General features: G+C 61.7%; 1 protein-coding gene across 1 annotated transcript in view; it reads right to left on the bottom strand.

Moving 5' to 3' along the window:
* PTPRN2 (protein tyrosine phosphatase, receptor type N2) overlaps positions 1–13,666 on the bottom strand; it is a 598,332-nt gene that overhangs the window by 338,638 nt on the left and 246,028 nt on the right. The window contains exon 11 of the mRNA XM_027538454.1: positions 11,790–11,869. Within this exon, the coding sequence (XP_027394255.1) occupies positions 11,790–11,869 (80 nt within the window). The remainder of the gene's footprint in view (positions 1–11,789; positions 11,870–13,666) is intronic.

Here is a 13,666-nt window from a genome sequence, read left to right as displayed (position 1 = left end):
ACGCCAAGAGATCCTGAAGCTGGACACGCGACCTGAGAAGACACTTGCCCCCACCAGGACCCATGGCAGGCCAGCGCAGTCTCCGTGGAACCTATGAGGTTAACTTGCTTCTTTCACAGAAGGGTTCGCTGCGCACCGGAGGGGGAGGGACAGGGGCAGGGGTGGGGGGAGGGGGAGGACTCTGGGAAGAGGACAGACCGGCCGCCAGCACCGCGCCTCACACTGCTGTCCTGCACCACCAGGCACACACTTTCCATACAGTTAACTAACCCCCAAAGCACCCCATAGGATCCTTAAGATCAGAAAATCTTCAAAACACTTCATCTGAGTTACAAGGTTTGACAAACCAACAGCCCATGAAATGCCCAAAGCAGTCTTTGGTTAAATAAAAAGTGATCGAGTGGCACGGGAAACGAGAGGAGTCATGACGCCGACGCGTCAGGAGCACTTCGCAGGATGAAGCGTGCGGAACAGGAAGGGGGCGGGGCTGCGAGCGCCAGTGACCCTTCCATCCGCGTCTGCCCTCGCCCCGCCCCCAGGCGCCGCCCCTCTGCAGGAACCGGAAAACGCAAAGCAAAGAGCGCCCCACCTGTAGGTCTCTCCGGCTCCCGGGTTTAAATCACTCGCAGCCCCAGGGGGAGAACATACATCAGGGGCTGGGAGGAGGGCTCAGCCAGTGCCGAGGATGACCCTGCGTGAGGACTTGGGGCCGAGTGAGTGAGAGTCGCTGGGTCCTGTCCGACTCTGCGGCCCCACGGACTGTACAGTCCAGGGAATTCTCCAGCCCAGAATACTGGAGTGGGTAGCTGTTCCCTCCTCCAGGGGATCTTCCCAACCCAGGGATCGCACCCAGGGATTGAACCCAGGTCTCCCACATTGCAGACGGATTCTTTACCAGCTGAGCCACTAGGGAATCCTCAGAATACTGGAGTCGGTAGCCTATCCCTTCTCTAGGGGATCTTCCCAACCCAGGAATCGAACTGGGGTCTCCTGCATTGCAGGTGGATTCTTTACCAGCTGAGCTATCACTGCAAAGATGCCTATTAAATCAGACTCATCAGTGGAGTGCAAGGCACAGGGGAGAAGCTGAGATGACCCTAATCCTCACCCCAACCCAGACGAGGGGGTTGGCCTGGGCGCTGGAGGTGGGGTGTCGGATGCCCAAGGAAGGTTTCCTGTGCCGCACACAAGCCTCCAGACGTTCGGCTTAAATAGAGGAAGCCCTGAGGAGGAGACCGGGGCCGCCCTTCCCTCTCAGTGGGGCGGGCAGGAGCCGAGAGGAGAAGCAGGACCACAGGAGATGAGCCCTGTAGGGCGACTTCCGACCACACCTCCCGCGTTCAGAACCAAAGGGGCCTCCTGTCGAATGCCCGGTGCCGGGCCCACACCCGCGCACCGACCCCAACATCCACCAGCGGCTCACGCTGAAACCACCCGAACGCACAGCTCGGGGTGTGGACCCGCCTCGCAAGAGCTGAGGCTTTTCAGAAACCTGGACTGCAGCACCAGCGTCTATTTCTGGCGAAGACGCGGAGAACAAGGGAAGCTGAGCCAGCCTCCGTGTCAGGCGGCTCCAAGTGGCTGCAGAAATAATTGCTTTTATTTTTAATAAAGAAAACTGGAAAGATGTTTGCATTCTTCGGATTTCCACTTTTCCACCTTCCAGCGGTAAAGACCGTGCACGCAAACGCTGGGGAGGCACCCCGAATCACCCGTGGGGCCGGCCCGGGTCAGCCGTGCGGACGCTCACGAGAAAGAGAGAGAGGTCCGAGGTGCGCGGGGAGCCCGGGAGGGGCTGGAGCATCCCGCCTGCCTGCGCCCAGCACAGTGATCCCACCGAGAGCAGCACCGGGAGGGCCCGGGAATAGAGGCGGAGCCGGAAGGGGAGCCGGGACGAGGGGCGGAGCTACGGACGGCGGGACTCCGCAGGACACCGGGCCGCCTAGACGCCCCTGAGCCACAGGGACAAAGAAGGCTGCGCTGGGGGCCGGGGTGGGTGAAGCAGGCAGGGCAGGTGCCCTCTTGCCAGCGGCCCAGGCCCCAGCGTCTTGCCGGCCCACGCGGGGCCCGGCCGCTCCCGGGACTGCCGCCTGCCCACCTCCTCGCCCTCAGCCGTCCGCCCCCGCCGCCTCCCGGCCACTGTCTCAGCTCCCGTGGCCCTCAGCTTCCCTGGCGGTCGCTGCCCCGTCTGCGCCTGCTCACGGAGACCCTCAAACGGCCGCCCCAGCAGGCCTGGGGCTCAACCTGCGGCTGAGCCCTGAGCGCCCGGCTCAGGCTTACCCGCACAGCCGGGCGACTCCTCGCTTCCGGGCAGACTCTTGGTGCCCGGCCACCTCCCGGGCCCAGGAGTTAGTGCGCCGAGGACACGGAACCCCTGCGAACGCCCCAGCGGGTGCCCAGACCTGGAGCAAGCGCATCCCTGGGAAGACTGTCCCCGCAAACCACGGCTTAAATCGCCTGAGAGGAGTCACGGTGAAAACCGCACAGAATCATTCTGAAGAGTAGAACCACCCAGAACGCAGGTTTTCATGAATCACGCGTGTTTTGCAGCAATCATGCTTCTATTCCTGTCCTCTCTGAATGGAAGTAAAAGCCCTGCCCCACACCCCATGGTCACTACCCGGGGCACCACGCCCACACGTGCCCTCTCGCTCAACCAGAGAAAGGAATCGGGCAGCAACCCTGACCTGCCTGCATGACTCACCCCGCGGGCCCGGAGCCGACCACTCCAGAAGCTCCTGCTGCTCCGGGTCCTCTGGGGATGGAGAACCGGCCCAAGGCCCTCTCCCCGGGCATCCCCACCACCCACAGGCTGTGCACCTGCTTCTTGGCCTCTTGCTTCCCACCCCTAAGGCCCCCCCTCCCCCCGCACACCCTCCTGGTCTCCGCAGCCAGGCTGGGCTCCTTCCTCCACAGGGTTCAGAGGCATCACCTGTGGAGAATGGCCCAGACCCCGCCCCACCCTGACCCCCCACCACCCTGCTTGCCTGCTCCTGGCTGGGTGAGTCTGTTTGCTGAGTGCCTGCCCACCAGAAAGGGAAAGCCTACTCATCGCTCATGCACCCCTGTTCCTGCAAAAAGACACTCAACACAGCAGAGGCCCCGCCAACCCGGCTCCAACCGGCTGCACTGACCCTCCCTGTGCACCACGGCTTTGCGGGGTAAGTTTCGCCCTGCCCTCTGCTGCAGGGGAAAGCGCGGTAAGCCCCCACCTGCGGTCGTGTGCGGGGGGCTGGTAAGGACGGGAGGGTGGGACCCGGAGATGCTGCCCCCATGGGGCACCCGGGCCCAGGGGCCCTCATGCCTGAGAGCTCCAGCCTCCCTCTGCCTGTGCGAAAGGACACGAGGCAGACGTGATGGTAAGCAGGGTGCCCACGGTGGCACAGGAGGGCGTGCTGGGAGGGGCAAGGGTGGTCACTGTCACCCCCGAGCCAGATGCAGGCAGACCACCCGCGGCCCCCGTGCACCTCCCTGAGGGGGACCCCAGGCCCCTCTGAACACGCTACACGTATGTGGAGGGCAGGAGCCCCATCTGAGCCAGGGAGACGCTGGGACAGGCGGCGACACCCCCTCCTCTCCACTTCTGTGGGCCTGCACACTGGTGCTTGCACACTCGCACATGCCCGCACTTGGGTTTGCACGCTCATGCCCATGCTCTGCGCGGTGTCTCCGGCTGTGCTCACACACACACTCCATCATGGACTCCTGGGTCTCCGGGGTGTCAGGCGACCCAGGGCTCCTAAACTCAGCACCGCGGACAGCGTCACAGCCCCGCTGCGCGCCGTGAGGCAGGACACATGGCCGAGGCCCCACACGTACCTGGCGCCTTGGCCTTCTCGCACTTTGATGATGCAGAGCACTGGTTACAAACTGTCTCAGCTGGCAATGTGTTCTCTTCATTTTTCTTCAAATGTGTGTCTCGTTCAGTCCACAGATGAATCCAATTAGCGTATCACTGTGACTGATTAAATATGCCTCGTGTGAATTTACATGTCAAAACACACTGAACTTGGACACGGCTTCCAGGCCTCCCTAAACAGCTCGCGGGCACAGCCAGCTCCAAACACAAAGGCTGAAGTTTGCTTCTGCTGTGAGTGCCTGGCGCGAGGGAGCAAGGGCCTGGAGCGGGCATCACTCGTGCAAAGGGCAGGCATGAAGACACGTGCAAGCCTCTCTCCATCTCTGGCAGAAGGGTCCCCACCTGCATCAGAAGCTGCCTTGGATGGGCCTGTTGGGGGTGGACGCTCGACCTCTGATCAGAGAGTCCCGGGCAGAGAAATAGAGGGGCTGGTTCAGAGGAAGGACGTTCTCGCAGACAGCGGCATGAACGTGGGAACGATGCCAAGGAGCAGGTTTCCCTGCCGAGCAGGTGCTAATGCTTATTACGGGCAGCATCTTCTAACGTAAGTGATCTCTGACCTCCTGGTCGCTTGTCCCCTGGTTTCCGACTTTCTCTTCAGAAGGGAGCAAAAACGGAGTCTGGAAATTGGGCTTTGAAAGTTAAGGAAGAACGGACAGCCCTCGCTAGATTCCTCCAAAATCAGTGACTAAGGGGTCTGCGAGTGATTTGGGGGAGATTCTTAAACTGATGAAATGGTTCAGCCATTCCTTCACCACCAGACCTGGGGGAGAGCTGGTCCTGCCCACTGGGAGCGGGTGTCCTCACCCCCGGGGTCTCTGATCTCTGTTGGGGACCTGCCACAGAGGCACGGCCAGCTGGTGGCCCAGTCCTCCCTCTAAGTCCAGGGTCCTGGCTATTCCTGGATGGGGACAGACGTTGTGGGTGGCTGTTAACCCTGCTCCGTTCCTACCCACTCAGGACCTGACAGAGCGGTGCCCGTGGGCTCAGGGCCAGCACTGCGGCAGCTCTGGGAGTCCCCACAGGAGAGGGCAGCAGGGGGCCTGTGACGCTGGGTGGCTCTGGGGGAGGGTTGCTAGCGAGTGGGACAGAGGAGAAGAGAGAATTCCAAAGGAAGAGAGAAAGACGCATCTTCTGCCCCAGTGGGCTTTCCAGAGAGAGAAGCACCGCGCCCAGATGCAGACATGCTGCCCGGTGAGCTGCATTACAGACTGAAGCAGGGCCTCCCCGGGGGCTCAGTGGCCAAGAACCCACCCGCAGTGCAGGGACCCAGGCCTGATCCCTGGGTCGGGAACAGCCCCTGGGGGAGGGCAGGCAACCCACTCCAGGATTCTTGCCTAGAGAATCCCATGGACAGAGGAGCCTGGCGGGCTACAGTCCACGGGATTTCGAGAGTTGAACACGACTTAGCAACTAAACCGCCACCAAAGGGGCTAAACGTGTTTAATGTGGTCAAAGAAGAGCATTCATACAGAGCAGAGGCGCATTCCGGAGGCCGCCGTAAGGAAGCTTTTCTTCATGGAAAGGGTGTGTGAGCCCAGCGGAGGATATGAGGAACCCCCAGCGCGAGCATGCGGCCCTGTGGGGAGGATGCCAGCTGGAAGGGGGCTTGGATGGGGTCCTTGGATGGGGAGCACCTGGGGAGGAGCCCCTGCCCCATGGGACCCCTGCCCCACACGGCCTCCCGCCCCACAGGGAGCCCCCTGCCCCACGGGGCCCGCCTGCCCCACAGTGCCACCTGTTCCACTCAGGGCTGCTGCAGCCAGTCCGCACCCTGAGAACCAGGAGGAAACCCACCACTCAAGGAAGGACGACGGCGGTGGGTGCCCCGCTCCGGGGTGGCTCGGGGGAGTGGACCCTCCGTCGGGCTGTGCGGGGCTCACGTCCACACCACCCCCTGCGTCTAGTCTTAGATGTGGAATCACTCTGAGATGCAGTCTTGAGCTGACTGACGTTTCTGAACACCTCCCGTGGCTGGTGGGAGAGGCCTGTTGGGCAGCACAGCTCTCCAGCAGCCAGAGACCATGGGGGCCCCATGGCAGGCAGCACCCTGGACTGACACCCCCCCGGATGTGCCTGCTGACAAACCTGGGAGCCTGTGCGCCATTCGCCCGGCGTTTCTGCCCCTCCGTCCAGCCTGCCAGCCCCCAGGCCTCACCAGCTGCCCGCGTCTGTGCTCGGAGTCCGGGTGCCGGTCCAGGCAGAGGCCTGAGGTCCACTCCTACGTCTGCTCAGCGGCCCCACGGTGGTCGGTGGTCGGGGGGACGCTTGTAACCGACCCGAGGAGGGAGGCCCCGTCCAGCTCTGCCTGCCCGGCAGCCTCGTTTCGGGCACCCGGCTCTGCTGCCCTGGGGAGGATGGGCTGCAGACATGGTCGAGTGGCTCCGGGGGGGCTGGGGGAAGAGCTGGCAGGGGCAGGGAGGGCTGGCGGCCTCCCAGTGGACGGTGGGCAGGACAGTGGGTGCCTGGCTGGGCAGAGCCCAAGAGCAGACCCCCCCGGACCCCAGCAGGGGCGCTGGGCCCCGCCCGACCCTCACTTTCACCCCGGGACATTCAAGGGAAGGCAACAAGGAGGCGGGGGAAAACTGGCTGTGCGTGTCAGCCCCGCGGTCTGCCCCCCCTGCCGAGGGCCCTAAGGTCACAGAGGGCGCACACTCACGCCCTGCTCCAGGCTCGGCAGCCAGGAGAAGGAGCTGGCGCCCCGTGGGAAGGCTCGCAGATGGCGCCGCTGCCCACGCCCAGGCACAGGTCCGGGGGTCACCGCGCCGGGTGAGCCCCGCAGGATGAGGCTGCTGTCGCGGGCGGGGACAGCTGCGCTGGCTCACCACTGCCGGGTCTCCCCTGGCAAGCTCGAGCTGCCTCCCCGAGGACGTGGGGCTGCTTGCGACGCTGAGAGACTACCTATGCTGCTTCATCCCGCGGGAGGGAAGCCTATCGCTGCTTTTGCTGAAGACTTTTCATTTTGAGTTGGCTTTTTCTGACTGTGCAATTGTAATAATGTGAGGTGTTGACCAAGAGCAAACCGTCTTCAGAGGAGAAAGGAACTGCCGTACAAGCACCTGGATCAGCCCCAGGGCTCCGACCCTGTGGGCCTGCTTCCCGGCTCTTCCCGTGGGCGGCCGCCCTCACCCTGCGGACCACGGGCGACTCGTTTGCTGACTGATCTGCGTCTCACACATTCAGCGTCACCCCGAGAGTGTGGTCCCATAACACGGCCACGCACAGTGTCACCCTCATGCCCCGAGGCACACGCTGAGTTGTCACAGAGTTGTGTCTCAGGGCCAGATGGCGGGGGTTCCAACGTCCCCTGTGAGTTAGATGGATTTGGGGGTGTCAGTGTCCACTGTGAGTTAGATGGACAGGGGTACCAGAATGCCCTGTGAGATACATGGACTTGGGGCGCAGCGTGTCTTGTGAACTGTGTGGACTTGGGGTACCAGCGTGACCTGTGAACCTGGGGTACGGCGTACCTTGTGAATTAGAAGTTCACTTTCAGGAATGGCTGTCGGAGCATCAGGGCCGCTATGCGGGAGGAAATGAGCGAGTGGCGGGAGCCAGCCCCGGGAGGCAGCCTTGGCCGCAGCAGCCTGACAGCGAGACCCGCCTGTGCCCACCATCCCCACCAGCTCCCCAGGGCCTCCTGCCGAGCGCCACAGACTCAGACTGGCCCCCAAGGCCGGGGCCCCGGCCCCCTCCCCGCAGGCCTTCAGCAGGCGGCGCTTCTCCCTGTCACTCGTCCCAACATCCACAGGCCCTGCCCTGGCCAGCCAGGTGACCAGGCGGGCTGAGCGCTGCGGGTAAGGCCAGGAGAAAGGGGGTCAACATCCGCAGGCCCTGCCCCGGCCAGCCAGGTGACCAGGCGGGCTGAGCGCTGCGGGTAAGGCCGGGAGAAAGTGGGTGGACTGCTGACACCGACGCGCCCGTGGGAAGACTCCGTTAGATGTTACTAGCTGGGCGTCACAGGGCTTCTGAAGTTACCGCATCGGAACGATTTGAGAATCAAAGACCTGAGCATCACCTCGTGTCAGGAAGGAAGCCCCACTCCCACACAGGCCCAGGCTCCCCTGCCCGGCGCCAGTGGAGCCTGGCAGGGCTAGGCTGCGAGCCTCAACGCAGACCCCGCTGGGCACCTGCTCACCCACAGGGGCCGCCTCTCTCCAGCCACGTGGGCATGTCTCATCTCAGAGACTTGAGGCCCCAGAGAACACGGCCAGACTGCACGCGCCCGTCCGCACGGCGCCTCCTGCCTCCCTGACAAGCTCCCCTCCAGCAGGCCCAGCCGGAGAAGGGGCCCTCGGCCTGGGCACTTCCCGCATGCCAGCACACGCCAGCCGTGTCTCCAGGGCCCGCAGCCAACTCCTCGGCACCGAGCTCATCCATGATGCCACCATGTCCCACCCGTGACTCGAGGCCCCATCACCCAGATGCCTCGAGAGTGTTTCCCGTCTCCCCGCCAGGCAACCCCACCCACCGGATGTCCCTCATGCGGAAGCCGGGAGCTGTCCGAAGTCTCGGGTATCACAGTTAACACTGCAGGTCCCACCCCACCGTCGCCCGTGAAGCCCCAGTGCTCTCTCCTCAGGCTGCCTCCTCCAGGACGCCCTCCCTGCCTCTTCAGGATGTCTGGGCCCAAACGTCTCTTTGCAGGCCCAGTGAAGACAAGGGTGGTTCTGTCTGGTTCTCTGTGGCCCGTGGCACTCAGCACAGAGCCAGAAAGAGAAGGAAGGTGAGGGGCCAATGAAGGCGAGACTACAAAACCCACCTGGACACCACAGATGGCTCCAGGATGGGCTGGGCGCCACGCTGCCGGCTCCCAGTCAGGCCTGGCCACCCACGCAGACACCCGGCTGCTCGTCCCCAGGGGCCCAAGCCCAGCATGGCGAGTCCCCGGCCGCCCGACCCGGCCTCCCCGCCGTCTCCCCGAGCCTCCTGACCCGGCCTCCCCGCCGTCTCCCCAGCCGCCCGACCTGGCCTCCCCGCCGTCTCCCCGAGTCTCCTGACCCGGCCTCCCCACCGTCTCCCCGAGTCTCCTGACCTGGCCTCCCTGCCGTCTCCCCGAGAAGTGCAGCCCCAGCCCCCCGGTGCCTGGCAGCCCTGGCCTCGGCTGGCCGGCATCTGTCCAGGCCCACTGTGGCCTGGTGTCTTTTCAGAACCCTCTCTGTGTCCTGACACGATGCGATGGGCGCCACACGACAGCACAGGGCCCCGCGCTTCACCACCGCACGCTGCCGCTCGCCACGCCACGCCACGCCCCGTGCCACGCTCTCCATGTGTTATATACAGCACGTCGGGCAACGCTGTGCAGTGACGGAACAGCATCACTACATTACGTGATGTTACATGTGAGGCTCCCTCGCATAACTGATACCTCGCCGATCACACACAGCGCACGCTGCGTCCCCAGCCACACGGCGTCGCTTTATGCTCCACATTGCCCTCTCCTCGCCTCCCCCACGGGGCTGCACCCTCACCAGGGCCGAGTCTCTGTTCGGTCAGACCGCAGCACACCCCGGCCCGCACAGGGCCTGGCGCGACCGAACCACATTGGTACCGACGAATGATCCCTAAGGGGGGGACTGGCCTCGACCGAAGGCATCTCCAGGAGACGCCTGGGCCCTCAGAGACAGCAAGGCTCAGCATCCTTGGCGTGGACACCCTGAAGCTACGCCAGCCCCTCCCCATGCCCCAGTTCCGCACCCACATGTGACTGGGCCCGAGGCGTGCCAGCCAGGGTCCACGTGCCCAGCCCCGGCAGGGCTGCAGCGCCCAGGACCTGCACGGGCCTGACCTCCAGGAGCCCTGAGCTGGGCCCCACTGCCGTCCCCGACTCCACCTCCCCCTCCACAGGGTCACCTGTGTCAGCATTCGGTCCAGAGCGACGGGGCCCATGGACAGCCCTCGGCCCTGACGGCATCCAACACCTGACCAGGATTCCAGGAGGAAAGTGAGGCCCCAGCCCTGAAGGTCCCCTGTCCCCCTCCCATCTGCTCCGTGGGGGCTCCAGCAGTGGCCCCCGTCCCCCCATCCGCTCCGCGGGGGCTCCAGCAGTGGTGAAGACATGAATAAGGAGGCCCAATACCTGCCTGGGGCTGAGGATGAGAGAGGAGCCTCATTACAGAAGCGCCTTCAAGTCTTTCAAAACAGAAGCAATTTCATCATCATATAAGTATGAAGAGGGAGCAGCCCCACATGTCATCACAGGAACCTCCCGAGCAGGGCTCTCACCTCCCTGATAGCATGGGATCAAGTCCACCCCCGTGTGGACTCTGTACCGGTGGGAGGCCTCGTCTGCCGGTGACCACAGACATGCCCGCAAGTCGGAGGGGGTCAAGCTGACTGTGCAGTTTGGTATTTCAGCACCAAATACTACGATCCTGTGGTCACAGGCTAATTCTCTGTAGTCCTTCCCTTATAGCATCAAGTACGTTCAGAACATCATGAAAGTACTTAAAATATAAAAAGGAGCCACGTTTTTAAAACTACAGGTGTCATTGCCCAGCCTGCAGGGCCTGCAGGACACACGGCGGCCGGCGCCCCACGCTGGCTCACGGGCACGCTGGTGTGATGTAGACATCTGAGTTTAGAGGCCGTGACAACGCTCAAGCCGCAGGTGCCGTTCCCTCTCCACGCCTGACACGGACACATGAGACAAAACCAAGACGCCAGGTTTCAAACAGTCAACCTCACTTCCCCCAGAGAGCGACAAAATAATGAAAGGCCATTGTCACAAGTACATGGTCACAAATCTAAAAAGATAAAAAGATTTCATTTCATTTCGTTCCATTCATATTGTCGTTAGGTTCCAACAAATCCAGTTCTGAAAGTATCATTTCCCAGTACTGGGGTGAACTGCCGCTCACGGAACGATTAGTGCATATCTGGGTAAAACAATGATGCTTGTTTTGGTCTCAAGCATATGCAGTAACCTCTTGTACTGAGGAAGGAGGGGCATGAAGCCAGTCCACTCAAGCATATGCAGTAACCTCTTGTACTGAGGAAGGAGGGGCATGAAGCCAGTCCACTCAAGCATATTCAGTAACCTCTTGTACTGAGGAAGGAGGGGCATGAAGCCAGTCCATGCAGCGAGGGGGTCCGTGGCCACTTGGGCGCAGAGACTTCAGACCAGAGTCTGCTGCCCACTCCCCAGGGCCCGCTTGGCCGCTCTGCCGGACGGGGAGACTGCCCGGCCGGGTCGGTCCACCCTGAGCTCCACCCCCGCAGTGGAATGAAGCCTGGGAGCAGGCTCAGTCTCCACAGGCAGATCTGTCAGATTTATGGGAACTGGTACAACTGTGCAAGGAATTATTTAACCGACAATTCTTGTCCCCAGAATCATTGTGCTAAGTTGCTTCAGTCTTGTCCGACTCTTTGCAGCTCCATGGGCTGTAGCCTGCAAGGCTCCTCTGTCTGTGGGATTCTCCAGCAAGAATACTGGTGCGGGCTGCCATTTCCTCCTCCAGGGAGCATCCTCACCCAGGGATGGAACCCACATCTCTTGTGTCTCCTGCATTGGCAGGTGGGATGTGTGCCACCAACGCCACCTGGGAGGCCCCCAAACATCACTCTGAACAAACAAGCGCCACCAAGGGCCCCAGAATCCCTGCAAGTACAAGCCAGCAGCAACCGAGATCAAGAGGCCTGGGGTTTGTTCCTCTAAAGGGGGCATGACCACTGTTTTATGCCTGTTTACTGTCAGTGGACAAAGAAACTTTAAGTTAACAGACACAATATGACGACACCTCAACTGCCAGGAACTGTCCCTCAGTCACCCAGGACCCGCGCTGCACTGCACCCTGGGAGGAAGTGTCAATTCCGTTAAAGTAGTTTATATGCTTAGCGACGCACAGGACTGGCTGAGGCTGGCTGAAACAGTCACTCTGTGCTACACCTGGGCATCCTGTGCCCAGCACAGCGCTTGCAGAAGCCTTACCTGCCGCCTTCGCCGCCGCCGCTGCGGTCACATTCTGGGCGTTGGCGCGTACCCTGAAGGTCACTGCTGGCCCCTCGACCCTGGAAGAGACCATTGAGGAGGCGTCAGGACTGCTCAGGCACCCCACACATCCCAGGGCCACCCTGGGTCCTAGGGGCTCTGCCCACAGGCTCTGCTACTCTAGAAATACATGTGGCAGGGCTCTTACAAAAAAATTCAAATCAACCCCAATAAACCAACAGTAACCAGCAGACACTCCTGTGTGGAAAAAGAAAATTGTTATGGAAACAGGTTTTAGTAGTCAGTTCCCCAGGGAGCCACAGAAGCCAAGAACAGACAGGAAAGAGACAAGTATTTTTAAAATTCTCTTGAAAACTTATTGAAATCTTTAAGAACTACTCAGTATAAAAATAACTGGCAGGGGACTGCTTGCCAGGAGTTATCAAGACTGTTCAAAGCATTTTAAATACTTTGTTGAACATGACTTTGAAAAGTGAGTCCGTTTTTAAACAATTGATCTGTCTGGGGGGGCAGGAGGCTGTTTCCATCAGGACTCCCCAAGCTCCGCGTCTCCTGGCCCGTCACCCCCTGGACATGCCCCAGGGGCTGGTGTGCCAGGAGCGGGAACCACGCCAGTGGCCCTTGCCACCAGGAGGGCCCTCAGGATAGCTGCTCTTCTGGTGACCAGTGAGGTGACATTTCTACTCTAACCTACATCTGGAGAGTCCCAGGTAAGTAGGGCCCCCCAAACCTAACCTTCCCTTGGGTGCTGAGAGTGTTCTCTGAAGATCTAGTGGACGCTCCTAGTTCCCGAAAGACAGAGCATGCGGTTCATTCACCTGTCCTCACCTGCAGCACCACGGCCCGCCCTCCTTCCTTCCTTCCTTCCAGGACACCATGTGCAAGCCCCTGGGACGTGCACACACGTGACCCTGGGATGCTGCACACTTGGCCTTAGGACATGCACACAGTGACCCTGGGACCACCCAGCGTGGAAAGCCCAGCATGCCGTGAAGGGAGGTTCCGCGTCTCTGACCGCCCAGCCCCACGTGGCCGAGCTCTGCCCTGGCACCAGCAAAGGAAAGATGACCAGCCGTGCCAGGCAGATCCGACCTCCCGGCTGGCCTCGGCATGAGTTCAGGGCTCTCTCCCCGCACCTGCTCTTCTGGGTGGGCACATGGAGTCTCTGCACAGAAATATCTGCATGTCCGTGTCCCAGGTCACCACCTGTCACCCCGCTGAGCCTTTTAGGCTCCGAGGCCTCCGGAGGCTCAGCTGTAAAACGGGAGGTGGTTCAAGTCGCCAGGGAGACAATACGGGGCAAATAAGCACAGACCCCGCAGCGGGAAACTGAAACTCGACTTCGGGGACCCTCCCTCCCCCAGGGGTCCTCACGTGGAGGGAGGGGCGGGGTGGGGGCCGGGCCCCTGCAGGAGGGAGCCTTGGGCCTGCACACAGGAGACCTCCCGACGAGTCCGGTGGTGAATTCCCGCTCTGTCTTCAGGAACTGCCCTCCTACCATGCAGGACACCACACAGACAGTAGACCGCACCCTGCTGGCCTGCTGCAAACTCGGGGAGCGGTCAGGCTGAGGCAGCGCCGGCCGCCCGGGCTGGCCTCGGGCTCAGCTGAAGGCCCGGGCTGGGGATCCAGTAAGCAGACGGCCTCCTGTCCGCCCGCCCGGCGAGAGCCCAGAGCAGCGCATCCATCGGCACCACCGACAGCCGGGACTCGATTATAAAACCATAAGAGCGGTGGCCGGGCATCTGCCGGCGTAATTACAGCGGCATGCCGTTGGCGTCTTAATGGCCTCTAATGATGCAGTAAGATATAATGGAATTTACTTGACAGCTACAGAGCCATTAACAAAACATATT

This window comes from Bos indicus x Bos taurus, chromosome 4, assembly GCF_003369695.1.
Source record: "Bos indicus x Bos taurus breed Angus x Brahman F1 hybrid chromosome 4, Bos_hybrid_MaternalHap_v2.0, whole genome shotgun sequence".
In the NCBI taxonomy this organism is placed as follows: Eukaryota; Metazoa; Chordata; class Mammalia; order Artiodactyla; family Bovidae; genus Bos; species Bos indicus x Bos taurus.
Note: the sequence above shows the minus strand (reverse complement) of the source record. Positions and strands in the feature narration are given on the sequence as shown.